The sequence below is a fragment of the Phyllostomus hastatus genome, unplaced genomic scaffold, assembly GCF_019186645.2.
Source record: "Phyllostomus hastatus isolate PE091 unplaced genomic scaffold, TTU_PhHast_1.1 phas_scaffold_501, whole genome shotgun sequence".
Lineage (NCBI taxonomy): Eukaryota > Metazoa > Chordata > Mammalia > Chiroptera > Phyllostomidae > Phyllostomus > Phyllostomus hastatus.
In genome coordinates this window covers 23484722-23499701 of record NW_025334033.1, presented here as the reverse complement: position 1 = coordinate 23499701, position 14980 = coordinate 23484722, and the positions used below count along the sequence as shown (strand labels likewise).

The 14980-nt window shown below is 35.7% G+C and overlaps 1 protein-coding gene across 1 annotated transcript in view; it reads right to left on the bottom strand.

Moving 5' to 3' along the window:
* Positions 1-14980, bottom strand: part of MINDY2 (MINDY lysine 48 deubiquitinase 2) — an 83638-nt gene that overhangs the window by 40943 nt on the left and 27715 nt on the right. The window contains exon 4 of the mRNA XM_045822134.1: positions 12898-13056. Within this exon, the coding sequence (XP_045678090.1) occupies positions 12898-13056 (159 nt within the window). The remainder of the gene's footprint in view (positions 1-12897; positions 13057-14980) is intronic.

Here is a 14980-nt window from a genome sequence, read left to right as displayed (position 1 = left end):
CACTTGTTTTTGATTTATTGATAGCCATTCTGACAGCTGTGAGATGGTATCTCATTGTGGTTTTTATTTGCACTTCTCTGATGATTAGTGATGTTGAGCATTTTTTCATATAGCTATTAGCCATGTGTATGTCCCTTTGGGAGAAATGTCTATTTAGGTCCTTTGCCCATTTTTTAAATTGGATTGTTTGATTTTCTTAGTGTTGAGTTTTGTAAGTTTCTTATAAATTTTGGATATTAACCCCTTATCAAATGTATTGGTGAATATATTTTCCCATTCTGTGGGTTGTCTATTTATTATGTTGATAGTATCCTTTGCTGTGCAAACACTTTTCAGTTTGGTGAAGTCCCATTTGTTTATTTTTTCTTTTGTTTCCCTCGCCTGGAGACATATAACTGACAAAAAATTTCTACGAGCAATGTCCAAAATTTTGCTGCCTATGCTTTCTTCTAGGATTTTTATGTTTTCAGGTCTAACATTTAAGTCTTTAATCCATTTTGAGTTCATTCTTGTGTGTGGTGTAAGAAGGTGGTCTAGTGTCATTTTTCTGCATGTATCTGTCCAGTTTTCCTAACACCATTTGTTGAATAAACTATCTTTAGTCCATTGTATGTGCTTGCTTCCTCTGTTGAATATTAATCGACTATAAAGGTGTGCATTTATTTCCAGGCTCCCAATTGTGTTCCACTGATCTATGTGTGTTTTACACCAGTACCAGGCTGTTTTGATTACTATGGCCTTGTTGTATAGTTTGACATTAGGTAGTATGATTCCTCAAACTTTGTTCTTCTTTCTCAGGATCACTTTTGCTATGCAGGGCCTTTTGTGGTTCTATATACATTTTTGAAATATTTGTTATAGTTCTGTAAAATATGTCATTGGAATCTTGATAGGAACTGCAGTCAATCTATAGATTGCATTGGGTAGTATGGACATTTTAATAATGTTAATTCTTCCTATTCATGAACATGGTATGTGCTTCCAATTATTTCTATCTTCTTCAATTTCTTCCTTCAGTGTCTTATAATTTTCCGAGTACAGGTCTTTTACATCCTTGGTTAGGTTTATTCCTAGGTATTTCATTCTTTTTGAAGCAACTGTAAATGGGATTGTTTTCTTAATTTCCCTGTTAGTTCATTATTGGCATATAAGAACGCAATTGATTTCTGAATATTCATTTTGTATCCTGCTACTTCGCTGAGTTCATTTATCAGTTCTAGTTGTTTCTTGGTGGAATCTTTGGGTTCTCTATGTATAGTATCATGACATCTGCAAATAATTTGGATGCCTTTTATCTCTTCTTGTCTGATTACTGTGGCTAGGATTTCCAGGGCTCTGTTGAATAAGAGAGGTAAAGTTGACATCCCTTTCTTGTTCCTGATATTAAGGGGAACACATGTAGTTTTTGCCCACTGAGTATGACACTGGCACTGGGTTTGCCATATATGGTCTTTGTATGATTAAGTATGTTCCTTCTGTTCCCACTTTGCTGAGAGTTTTAATCATAAATGCGTGCTGGATTTTATCCAAAGGTTTTCTTCATCTATTGATATGATTGTTTTTTCATCCTTCATTTTGTTTATGTGGTGAATCACATGTATTGATTTACGAATGTTATATTGACCTTGCATGCCCAGAATAAATTCCACGTGATCATGGTGTATGATCATTTTGATGCACTGCTTTATTGGGTATCCTAATACTTTGTAGTGTCTTTATCTGGTTTTGGAATAAGGACAATGCTGGCCCTGTAAAATGAGTTTGAGAGCCTTCTGTCCTCTTGAATTTTGTGAAATAGTTTGAGAAGGAGAGGTACTACTTTGTGGATAGTTTGGTAAAAATCAGCTCTCAGGCTTCCTGGTCCAGGGCTTATGTTTGTTGGGAGGTTTGTTTTTTTTTATTATGGCTTCAATTTCATTAGGTATAATATGTCTATTCAGATTCTCTAATTCTCCCTGATTTATTTTTGGAAGATTTTATGTTTCTAGGAATTTATATATTTCATCCAGATTGTCCACTTTGTTGGCATGTAATTGTTCATAATATTTTCTTACAATATTTTGTATTCCTTTGGTATCAGTTATTTCTCCTCTTTCATTTCTGATTTTATTTATTTGGGTCCTCTCTTTTCTTGAGGAGTCTGGTTAAAGGTTTGTCCATCTTGTTTATCATTTCAAAGAGTAGCTCTTAGATTCACTAATTTTTGGTATAATTTTTTAGACTCCATTTCTTTTTGATCTGATCTTTTATTTCCTTTGTTCTACTCACTTTGCATTTTGTTTGTTGTTCTTTTTTAAGTTCCTTTAAGCGTGAAGTTACATTCTTTGAGATTTTTGTGTTTTGACATGGGCCAGAAATGCCATGAATTTCCTTTTTAGGATTGCTTTCCCAGTGTCCCACGGATTTTGGATTATTGTGTCCTCATTATCATTTGTTTCAAGGTATCTTTTAATTTCTTCCTTGATCTCATTGTTGAACCATTCATTGTTTAATAATATGTTATTTGGCTTCCATGTCTTTCTGTTTTTTCTGTATTCTTCTTGTGATTGATTTCTAGTTTCATAGCATTGTGGTCAGAGAAGATGCTTGATGTGATTTCAATTATCTTAAATTCATTAAGACTTTTTTTGTGTCCCAACGTGTGGTCTATCCTACAAAACGTTCCATGTGCACTTAAAAAGAATTCATATTCCGCTGTTTTGGGGTAAATATCTGAAGATATCAATTAAATCCATTCGATCTGGTGTATTGTTAAGGCCACTATCTCCTTGTTGAATTTTCACTGGGAAGATCTATCCATTGAATTTAAGAGGTGTTTTTTTTAAAAGAATATTGTATTGATTATGCAATTACAGCTGTCTCATTTTTTCCTCCCCTTTATCCCCCTCTACCCTGCACCCCCCTTCCTCCAGCATTCTTGCACCTTAGTTCATGTGCATGGGTCACACGTAAGTTCTCTGGCTTCTCCATTTCCTATACTATTCTAAACCTGTCCCTGTGTACATTTTACCTACCAATTATACTCCTTATACCCTGTACCTTTCCCCCCATTCTCCCTCCTCCCCCTCCCTGCTGATAACCCTCCATGTGATCTCCATTTCTGTGATTCTAGTCTAGAATAGACTAGATTGTTCTAGTCTATTCCTGTTCTAGTTGTTCTAGTTCTAGTTGTTTGCTTAGTTTTGTTTTGTTTCACGTTCAGTTGTTCATAGTTGAGTTTGTTGTCATTTTACTGTTCATAGTTTTGATCTTTTTCATTTTCTTAGATAAGTCCTTTTAACATTACATATAATAAGGACTTGATGATGATAAAGTCCTCTAACTTTACCTTATCTGGGAAACACTTTATCTGCCCTTCCATTCTAAATGATAGCTTTAATGAATAGAGTAATCTTGGATGTAGGCCCTTGCCTTTCATGACTTTGAATACTTTCCAGCCCTGTTCTTGCCTGTAAGGTTTCTTTTGAGAAATTGGCTGATACTCTTATGGGAACTCCTTTGTAGGTAACTGTCTCCTTTTCTCTTGCTGCTTTTAAGATGCTCTCCTTATCTTTAGTCTTAGATAATTTAATTATGTTGTCTTGGTGTGTTCCACCTTGGTTCCAACTTCTTTGAGACTCTCTGAGCTTCCTGGGCTTACATGTCTAGTTCCTTCACCAAAGGAATACAAAGTATTGTAAGAAAATATTATGAACAATTACATGCCAACAAAGTGGACAATCTGGATGAAATATATAAATTCCTAGAAACATAAAATCTTCCAAAAATAAATCAGGGAGAATTAGAGAATCTGAATAGACAGATTATACCTAATGAAATCGAAGCCATAATAAAAAAAAAAACTCCCAACAAACATACGAAACTGGGGAAGTTTCCTTTCATTATTTTTTCAAATTTCTTTAATTCCTTAATTTCTTTTTTTTCCTCTTCTCCTTCTGGCAATCCTATGATTCAGATGTTGAAAGTTTTAAAGTTGTCCCAGACGTTCCTAAGCCTCTCCTCTTTTTTTTTTTTCTTTTCATTTTTGAATTCTTGTTTATTCATTATATTCTAGTTGAATGTTTATTTCTTCCTTCTGGTCCAAATCTTTGATCTGAGTCCTCGTTTTCTTACCTTCACTGTTTCCTTTATTTTAGACTGTATAGCCTTCACTTCTTTTATTTTATGGCCAAACTCAATCATTTCTGAGTATCCTGATTACCAGTGTTTTGAACTCTGCATCTGATAGGTTGCTTATCTCTTCCTCGCTTAGTTCTTTTTCTGGAGTTTTCATTCGTTCTTTCATTTGGGCCATTTTTCTTTGTCTTGGTGCACTGGTCTGGATGAATATTTATTCTTTAACTTCTTGGTTTGATTTTCTGGCAGTTATGGTCTTTTTTAAATTGGTTTTTGTCCTTCTTTTGGTTGTGTGAGGAAGTGAAGCATATCTACCTATGCCTCCATCTTGGCTGGAAGTTCAAGGGGCTATTAAAATTGCCAACTATGACTATTTATAATGGTCTCTCCTTTTATGTCCATCAAGATTTGCTTTGTACATTAATGTGCTCCCATGTTGGGTGCATAAATGTTGACTAGGGTTATATCCTCTTGTTGGATTGTTCCCTTCATCATTATGTAGTATCCTCTTTGTCTCTTATTATAGTTTTTGTTTTAAAGTCTATTTTGTCGAGTGTAAATACTGCTACCCCAGCTTTTTTTTCTTTTCTATTTTCATGAAATACCTTTTTCCAAGACTTTTCTTTTGGTTTGCCTGAATCTTTTGATGTAAAATGGGCTTTTCGGAGGCAGCATATTTATGGGTCTTGTTTTCTTATCCATTCAGCTACTCTCTGTCTTTTGGTTGGAGCATTTAAGCCATTTACATTTAAGGTGATTATTGACAGAGAACGTGTGTAGTGCTATTTTATTCTTAGATTGTTTTCCTCTGACTTTTTTCCTTCCTTTTTCTTTTTTTTTTTTTTCTTAAAGCAAGCTCTTTGCAGTACTGGTTTGTTATTAACAAACTCTTTTAGCTTTTCTTGTCTGGGAAGCTCCTTATGTCTCCTTTGATTTTAAGTGATAGCGTCTATGGGTAAAGCAGCCTTGATTGGAGGTCCTTGCTTTTTATCACCTTGATTATTTCATGCCACTCCCTTGTGGATTGAAATGTTTCTCTTGAGTAATCTGATGCCACTCTAATTGGTGGTCACTTGTAGGTAATTACCTACTTTCCTCTTGGGGCTGTTGGGATTTTCTCCTTCTCTTCAAGGTTTGTCATTTTAATTATGATGTGTCTTGATGTAAGCCTCTTTTGGCCCAACTTGTTTGGGACTCTCTGAGGTTCCTGAACTTGTGTGATTTTTTCCTTCACATTAGGGAAGTTTTCAGTCATTATTTCTTCAAATAGGTTCTCATTCCTTGCTCACTCTTTTCCTTCTGGTAGTCCCATGATACAAATGTTGTTATGCTTCATGTTGTCCAAAATGTTTCTTAAGCTCTCATTTTTAAAAAATTTTCATCTTTTTGCTGCTCTGCCTAGGTGTTTTCCTTCTACCTTGTCTTCCAAAACACTAATTCTGTCCTCTGCTTCATCTAACCTACTGTGTATTCCTTACCTCATATTGCATTCTTTATTTCTGATTGGCCTTTTATAGTTTCTATGTCTTTTTTTCACACTGTTGAGAATTCTTATAATCATTACCCTAAACTCTCTATCTGATAAATTGCTTCCTTCCATTTCATCTTGTTCTTCTGGATAATTCTCTTGCTCTTTCATTTGGGGTCTGTGTGTCTTGTTTTGGCTGCTTCTTTGTATTTCTATCTTAGATGTTAAACTAATCAGCTGATAAGTGGCTCAGTTGTTAATTTAATTAAGCTTTGATCAGCAGTCTGGCTTAAGAACCAGAGGATGTGCCAGGGCTATTGCTTCCTCTCAGGCTGATGCCACTTGGAGAAGAGTGCTTTGCCTGAGAAAGATGGCTTCTGCAGTATGGGGAATGACTCAGCACAGGGATCTTGGTAGAGTACCCCAGAACCACCAGCTCCAGATGTCTCTGGTCCACTCTTCCCTTCCTCTGCTGGAAACCAGGGTAAGTGGCTGCAAATGAAATTTTGTGCATTGGCTCTTTAAAAGGCCCTGTGTGTCTCCAGTCATCTTGCTCTGGCAGACAGAAATCCTGCTGCTCTTCATAGCTGGATGTTGCCTGGGTTCCTTTTCGGCTGTGGTGCTGTGGACTAGGGAGCCCATCTTGGGTTTTAGACCCCTGACTTCTCAGGGGGAACTCCTTGACCTCTGAAATATCCGTCTAGAACTTCAGCTGCCACTCATGGGAGCCCAGCCAGTCCTCTCACACCTTCTCCATATTCCTTACAAATCACATTGTGGTGAAGTGGTTTCTTTCATTTGTCCGTGGTTATAAGGCTTCTGTCTAGCTGGTGTTCATTTGGTTATTCTCATAAACCACTTTTTGAGGACCTGATACTTTGATCTCTCTTTTGAGATGTATTTCTAAGTTATCTACTGGGTGCCATTCCATTTTATTCTGAATATTCTATCCCCTTGATGAGTTTTTATCCACCACAAGTGGATGTGGGACCAGTCTGTCCCACACCTGCACCTCCTATTGTAGTTGTCAGAATTCCATTCAACTCGATTTCTGACAGTTCTGAGTGATGGTTGTTCTATAGTTTAGTTGTAACTTTGATGTGGTTGTGCAAAGAGGTGAGTCATGTTTACCTATGCTGTCCTCTTGACCATGTAATATATTTACTCATTCATCTTTGGATGGGTAAATTGTTTTCAGTTGGGCTATGACAAATAACAGTGCCATGTACATTCTTATACACTTATCCTGTTACCCATATCAAGAATTTATCTAGGGCAGGTGTCTCCAACAGCTGGGCCATGGACCTGTACGAGTCCGTGACCTGTTAGAAACTAGACCACACAGCAGGTGGTGAGCAGCAAGTGAGCAAAGCTTCATTCAAATTAGTGCCTGAGCTCTGTCTCTTGTCTCCCCCACCACCTTGGTCCATGGACAAATTGTATTCCACAAAACCAGTCAATGGTGCCAAAAAGGTTACAGACCGCTGCTCTAGGGAATATGCCTTGTCAAATTTCCGAGTCTGAGGATATGCTTATCCTCAACTTTACTTGATAGTTCCAAGCTGCTTTCCAAAGTAGACAGCCAATTTATATTCTCTTTAGCAAGGAATAAGAATTTTCGACTGTGTACCTTCTCCAAAATTTAGTACTGTCAGACTTTTAAATGTTAGCCATTCTGATGAGCATATAGTGCTATCTCATTTTGCTTTTAATTTGCATGTCCCTGATGACTAGTTCATAAGTTCACTGGCCATTGTATAACCATTTATGTAAAATGCCTGATCAAGTCATTATTCCTTTTTTACTGGGTGGTCTATAGTTTAAAAAATTACTTGTAGCAGCTTTTTATGCCTTCTGATTATTAAACATTTATTCATTTATATAAGTTGCAGTCATCTACTCTGTGGCTTACTTTTACATTCTCTTTGGAATTTTAGACAAATACAAGTTCTCAATTTTAATGTAGTTATGTTCTACCAATATTCTTCATAGTTAATGTATTTGTATATTGTTTTAGGAATTTCTTCCTATTATTAAGGTTAAAAACATTTTCAAACTAATGCATTTTTATCTTTTACAATTAAACATAAATGTGCATGGAACAGAATTTCATGGTGTGATTTGCGGTAAAATTTCACTTATTTCTAATTGGCTGTCTAATTAGAAATTTGAATTGGCTATATAAATGGCTAAATAATTACATATCTAATTATCTTAGCACACTTTATTGAAATGACTGCCTTTGCCTCGTTACTCTACAGTGACCTATTTCTGTCTATATATTCAGTCTTTTTGGCCTCTCTATTCTCCTTCATTGGTCTAATTCTTAATTACAATGTTTAAAATATTTTGTATCTGAAAATGCAAGTTGTCCCTACTTATTCTGCTTCAACAATATCTTGGCTTCTATTCCTAGCTCTTCACATTACTATGTAAAGTGTAGAATCCACTTTTCACATTCCATAACTACTCCCACAAATCTGCTGGGATTTTGTTTGCGGTTGTATTGAAACTATAATTTACTTTAGAGAGAAATGACATCTATATAAACTCAAGCTTGAAATCTGAATTTTTATGTGTGTAAAGAGAATGTATAATCAGGTTTATGAAAAACATAAAAGACTGAAAAAATATCATGGACAGGAGGCGGGTAGGAAGATAGAATGATAAAATGCAATGTCTATCTTGGATTGGATTCTAGAAAAACAAAAAAAAAAATTAGTGTAATATTGGCAAAATGTAAAATACCATAATATATTTAATAGTAATATACTAATATTAAATTTCTAAGTTTTGACACATGTACCATGGTTACATAAGATTTGGAGAAAGTGGGTAAAAAGTACATAGGAACTTTCTGTAATCTTTGCAACCTTCCTATTTCTGAAATTATTCAAAAATTTTAAAGTTTATTAAATTTTTTAAAAGGATGTATATATGCTAGGTTTTCTTTCCTGCTTCTAACAATTACAAAGAAAGGTATATTAAAATCTTCTAGTATGATAATCTATTTCTTCTAATAATTCTATTGAATTTTGCTTTATGTTCTTTAAGGTTATGTTATTTGATGTGTACAAATTTTATTTTTCATTGTCAAAAACTGACCTTTACTCTTTGCAACAGTTCCCATGCGTCCAAGGAATGAAGTCAACCAAGGTTTTTACTTTCCAGGTATCTCCAGGCACAAACAAATTTTAAATGATTATATCTTTTCAGCATATTTAACAATCTATCATTAATCATGTTTTTTGACTTAAAGTTTAAATCTATTCTTTCTTAAATTCCTATAGGTATACCAGCTTTCTTTTGATGAACAATTATATGGAATCTCTCTTTTTTTCCTCTTTTTACTTGCAAACTTTCTAACTTCATATTGTTTTATATATGTCTCTGCAAATGTATATATATATATGAGGTCTGTCCAGAAAAACTACACCCATTGTTAATATAATGAGAATGGTTTGCACGACATCGATTTAACCTGGCAGCCAAGGAGAGTGGACTAGAATGCACAAGTGTGAACAGTGACCCCTATGTCACTGTACTAGTCAGTGGGGGTGTTAGATGCCATTGAGTGAGCATATGTACTGTGTGGCCATTTCATTCAAAATGACTGAATGAGTAGAGCAGTGAATCTTCACCAAATTTTGCATTCAGCTTTTATGTTACACTACGAAAACTATTTGGATGCTTCAGGAGGCTGCAGGTATGGGCAACTGGTGATGGCACCTTCATCAAAACGCATGTGCTCATGCATCATGTCTTATGCAGAATTTTTTGCGAAACATCAAATCATACAGGTAACTCAGCACCCCTACAGCCCAGAATTGGTGTCCTGTGACTTCTGGCTTTTCCCAAAACCAAAATCACCTTTGAAAAGGAAGAGATTTTAGACCATTGATGAGATTCAGGAAAATACCACGGGTAGCTGATAGCAATTGGGAGAACTGTGTGAGGTCCCAAGGTGCCTACTTTGAAGGGGACTGAGGCATCATTGTCCTATGTATGATTTTTCTTGTATCTTCTTCAATAAAAATCTCTTTTTCATATTACATGGATGGATACTTTCTGGACAGACCATCTATACCTTAATCCATCCTCAGAATCACTGTCTTTTAACTACAGCATTTAGTTCTATTTACACTTACTGTAATTATTCATATATTTGGAGTTATTAAATTTACCATTCTCTTTCCAACAATTCAACATTCATTTACCTCTCTTTTCTTCCTTCTTTTTGGATTGATTAATTTCCCCATCTTCTACTAATATAGAAGTTACCCACTATGCTTTCTATTCATTTCATGGTTACTCTAAAAGAGTATTATCCAACAGCACATTCTGTAATAATGGAAATATTCCAAATCTGTGTTGCCTAATAAAATATTCACTGGCCACTGAGCAACTGAAATGTGTCTAGTGCAACTCAGGAGCTAAATTCTTAATTCAATTTAAATAGCTCCAACTTGGTTATTATATTGGACAGAGAAGTTATAGAAACTATAACAACTGCTCCTACTATAACTAAGAAGTTAATACCCTCTCCTTGAACAATTAATTATAGGCTCTCAATATACTTTACTTTCCTTCAAACTCATGTTTTTTTACATATGCTAATGTTCTTTATATAAACCCCAAAATATGATGTTATCTGATACAGTCAACATTTATATTTATCCATGTATTTATCATGTTATTTTTCTCCATTCTTTCTCCCTTTTATCTGGGATTACTTTCCTTCTCAAAAATCTTTGTTTAGAATTTCTGTTAATGATGATCTACTGGTAGGAAACTATCTTAGTTTAATTAATCTAAAAAATAACCTAATTTTCCTCCATTCTTGCAAGATAATTTTTTAAAGAATAGGATTATAGTTTAGCATTTGTCTTCTTTCAGCATGCTAAATATATCATTTCTGCTGTTGTCAGAGAGGGATGACCTAAATCCAATTTTTAAGAATTTAGGCTTAAGTTCCTCAGGCCATTAGTTCATTCTCAAGAATCTAGGCTACCTGGCATTATCATATTCTGGGACCCAATGTGGCTCACCTTGGATGTATAAAATGTTGGGCATTAGACTTTTCAGTGATATTCTCAGAGACAGAATGTCAATACAGAGACAGATACCCTGCTTATAATAAAACATCCCTTCATTGCCCAGAATACCAGTTGCTATAACCAATGGATAGGAATAAAAAAAAACAGTCAAGTCCTTGCTATTATGATCTCTCCTTCTTTGTAGTTGGGGCATGCTTGCTTGCATGTACGCTTCATTCCATCAGTCAATATTATTGAGAACCTCCTGTGTGCCAGGCACTTTTCTAAACAATGAGAAATAAGAGCCCAGCCCTCATAAAACAAACATTCCGGTGGGCAATGACAGTCAGTCAATAAAGAAATAAACAATAATTCCAAATAAGTGGTAAAGAATATCAAATAGGGTCATAGGAAAAGAAATGACCAGGAAAATGGAGGGTGACTAATTTCTACAAGCTGGTCAAGGAAGATTTTTCTAACAATGTGATATGTGACCTAAGGGCTGAGTAATGAGGAACTAGAAATGTGAAGATCTGGGAGAACAATGTGTTGGGATAGGAAAACAATGTTCCACACTGGGGATATAGGTAGCACAAAAATCGAGAAAGGAATGAGCTTGAGATGCCTGAAAAACATAAAGGCAGTATTGCTGGATGTAGTAAAGCAGGGGGAGATTAACATGAGGTAAATCTGGACAGATAAACAAAGTCTAGATGATGCAGCCTTGCCATAAAAACTCTAATAAGGATTTTGCATCTTGTTTTAGTTTTACTGGGGACTTTTAAGTAAAGAAGGAGGGAATAGGGATAAAGGAGAGGGTTTATTTTACAAAGATCACTCACTGAAAGGGTTTATTTCGCCTTTCATGGGGCGAAAGAATAATCTTGTTAACAAATGGCGCTAGGACAAGTAAACACCCATGGCAAAAGAATAAAGTTGGATCGTTTCCTCTAGCCATATACAAAAAATCAGCTCACAATGGATCATATACCTGAACCTAAGAACTAAAACTACAAAATTATAGAAGAAGATATAGGAGTAAATCCTTGTGACTTTGGGTTAGGCAGTCTTCTTAGGTAGGACACCAAAAACATAATCAACAGAAGAAAAAAAAAACAGATAAACCGGACTTCACTAAAATTAAAAACTTTGTTCTTTAAAAGATATCATAAAGTGAAAAGACAGCTCACAGATTGGGAGAAAAATCTGCAAATCATGTATCTGAGAAGACACATATGTAGACATACAAGGGGGATCCCCCAAAACAAACCACAGAATTATCTTCTGGAGAAAGAGCCCCTTGTAGTAAAGACTTCCCATATTAGGTGAGTGTTTCAGAAACCCATCTGTATCAGTGTACCAGCTGGTATTTTGAGAGGCTGCATTTGGCCTCAGTGAATTTTTTTTGAAGACTCTTTCAATGCATTTGCCCATTTCATGATGGGTGATTTACCAGCACACCTACCCACACTGCACTGAGTGTTCATAGTTTTTGATAAAAAATGTCATGACCCTTGAGCCCCACACTCCTTATTCACCCAATTTTGACCTGAATGGCTTTTTTTTTGTTTCCCTATATGAAACAGCCCTCAAAGGGAAATATTTTGCTGATGTAGAAGAGTTGAAACAAAAAATGATAGAAGCAATAAAGGGCAACAAAATTGATGAGTTCAAAAACTGATTTGAGCAGTGGAAAAAGAGTCTTGATAGGTGTATTGCATCAAATGGAGAGTACTTTGAAGGTGACTAAAGTTTAAACATGTAAGAATAAACAAAAAAATTTTCATAAATAAATTTTGGGTTTTTTTGGGTCCCCCCTCATATAAAGAACTCCCGTAACTCAGTAACAAAAAGACAAACAGACCAATTAAAAATTGGAAGGGATCTGCAGACATTTTTCCAAGAAAACATACAAATGACCAATAAGCATATGAAAAAATGTTCGACATCATTAGTCATCAGAGAAATACAAACAAATCCACAATGAGATACAATTTTACACCTACTAGGATCACTATAATAAAAAAATACAGACAATAAGTGGGAGGATGTGGACTCAATTTTGTAGTTGACTCCTAACTCCCTGAAGTTACAATCAGAAGTCCTGGGCTTCGGCAGGTTTAGCAGTCTGGAGGGCTCTTCCCTTAACCTCTCAATTTGGCTCCAGGTAAAAATACAAAAATGTAAGTATCAGAAAATATAAATCTAGATTTAATATGCCACATTAGTAGCATTTTACTAAATTTGTGTTTACATAGTTTAAAATTTTTTACTTACCTGAGGGTCCACTAACCACCCATGGTACAAAGGAATATCAAGAAGATCAAATACTATGCATTCTGGTGTATATTCAAACACTCGAACACCAGTGAATTTTACATTTACATCCAAGCCTGTCTGAAGTTTGTGCAAGATTGCCATAGCATCACTCATATTCTGAAAACAGAAAAGTAAAGGGTAAAGATAAGGAAAATGAAACAACAAAAAAGATATTTAAATGCAAGTACATTTGCTTCTAATTTTCCATTTTATCTAATTTATTCATCCTTTTTTTATTTCACTAGTTATTATTTTTAAGTATCTACTATATGCAAGACAGTAATTTTAGTTCTAAATATATAATAGTGAATAAAATAGAAAAAGTTCCTGATCTCATGCAACTAACATTCTACTGTGAGAGACACATATATAAATATATAATATAATGTCAAGTATTAGTAAGACAAATTGAGCAGGATAAAAATGTACAGAATGACAGGGGTGAGGGACTGATTTTTAGACCAGGAAGCTGAAAGACAAAAGTTACTTGTCAAAGAGAAAGGCCTCTCCGACATGTACGTATATATCCAAAAGAACTGAAAACAGCGTCTTGGAGATTGTACACCCATGTTCACTGCAGCATTATTCAAAATAGCGAAGAGGCAGAAACAGCCTACATGTCTATTGTAATATAAATAAAGAAAATGTGGTATATACATACAATGGAGTATTATCCAGCCCTGAAAAAAAGAAAATTCTATTACATGCTACAACATGGATGAAACTTGAAGACATTATGCTGAATAAAATAATCATTGCAAAAGGACAAATACTGCATTATTCCACTTATATGAAATACCTAGAGCAGTCAAGATCATGGAAACAGAAAGTAGAATGATGGTTGTCAGGGCCTAGAGGGAGAGCTGGGAAATCATTTGACAGGTACATAGTTTCAGTTTTAAAAGATAAAAGTTTTCTAGAGGTCTGTTATGGAACAATGTAAATACAGTTAACACTACTGAATTTTATGTTTAAAAACAATTAAGATACTAAATTTTATCTTTTTTAACCACACACAAAAAAAGAAAAAGAAATGAGCTATTAAGACATGGAGGACATTTTTTTTATATTTATTTTTTTTAGAGAGAGGGAAGGGAGGGAGAAGGAGAGGGAGAGAAACATCTATGTGTGAGAGAACCATCGATTAGCTGCCTCTCACACTGGGGACCTGGCCCGCAACCCAGGCATGTGCCCTGATTGGGAATCAAACTGTGACGTTTCCATTTGCAGGCCACAGCCAGGGTGACATGGAAGAAATTTAAATGTATATTATTATTAAGTGAAAGAAGCCAATACGAAATGGCTACATGCTGTATGATTCCAAATGACAATGTGGGAAAGATAAAACAATGCAGACAGTGAAAACCAGTGGTTCCTAGAGGTTAGGAGGAGGGAGGGATATGCAGGCAGAGCACAGGGGATTTTTAGGGCAGTAAAAGTATTCTGTATGATACTATAATGGTGGATATATTTGTCAAACTCATAGAGTATACAACACCAAAAATGAACCCTGACATAAACTATGGACTTTGGGTGTTAATTATATGTCAATGTAGGTTTATCAATTATAAAAAGTGTACCACTTCCAGCAAGATGGAGGCATAGGTGGACGCACCGTACCTCCACACACAACCAAGATTGGAACAACAACAATTTAGAGGCAAAATAACACCCAGAACTGACAGAAAATTTAGCTGAATGGAAGTCGGACAGCCAAGAAGTTGAAATAGACCTGTACATCCAGACCGGTAATGGGGGCGGAGACAAGTAGCCAGGAGCGGGTTGCGGAGTGGAGAACAGGGAGAATTGGGCACATAAAGCAACTGGGAGAGTGTAAGGCATCTGGGGCGCGCAAGATCGCAGTGGGTGGACCCTGAGTATGCAAGCAGCAGCTGGCAGACCCAGTGAGGCAGCAATTGTGGAGCAGGGCAGAGCCTGGAACCAAGGATCCCAGGGAAGGGGCTGAGGTCCCAAGGAGAACAGAGCTACCACCATTGTTCCCTCTCGACCCCGCCCTCACATACAACATCACAATCTAGCG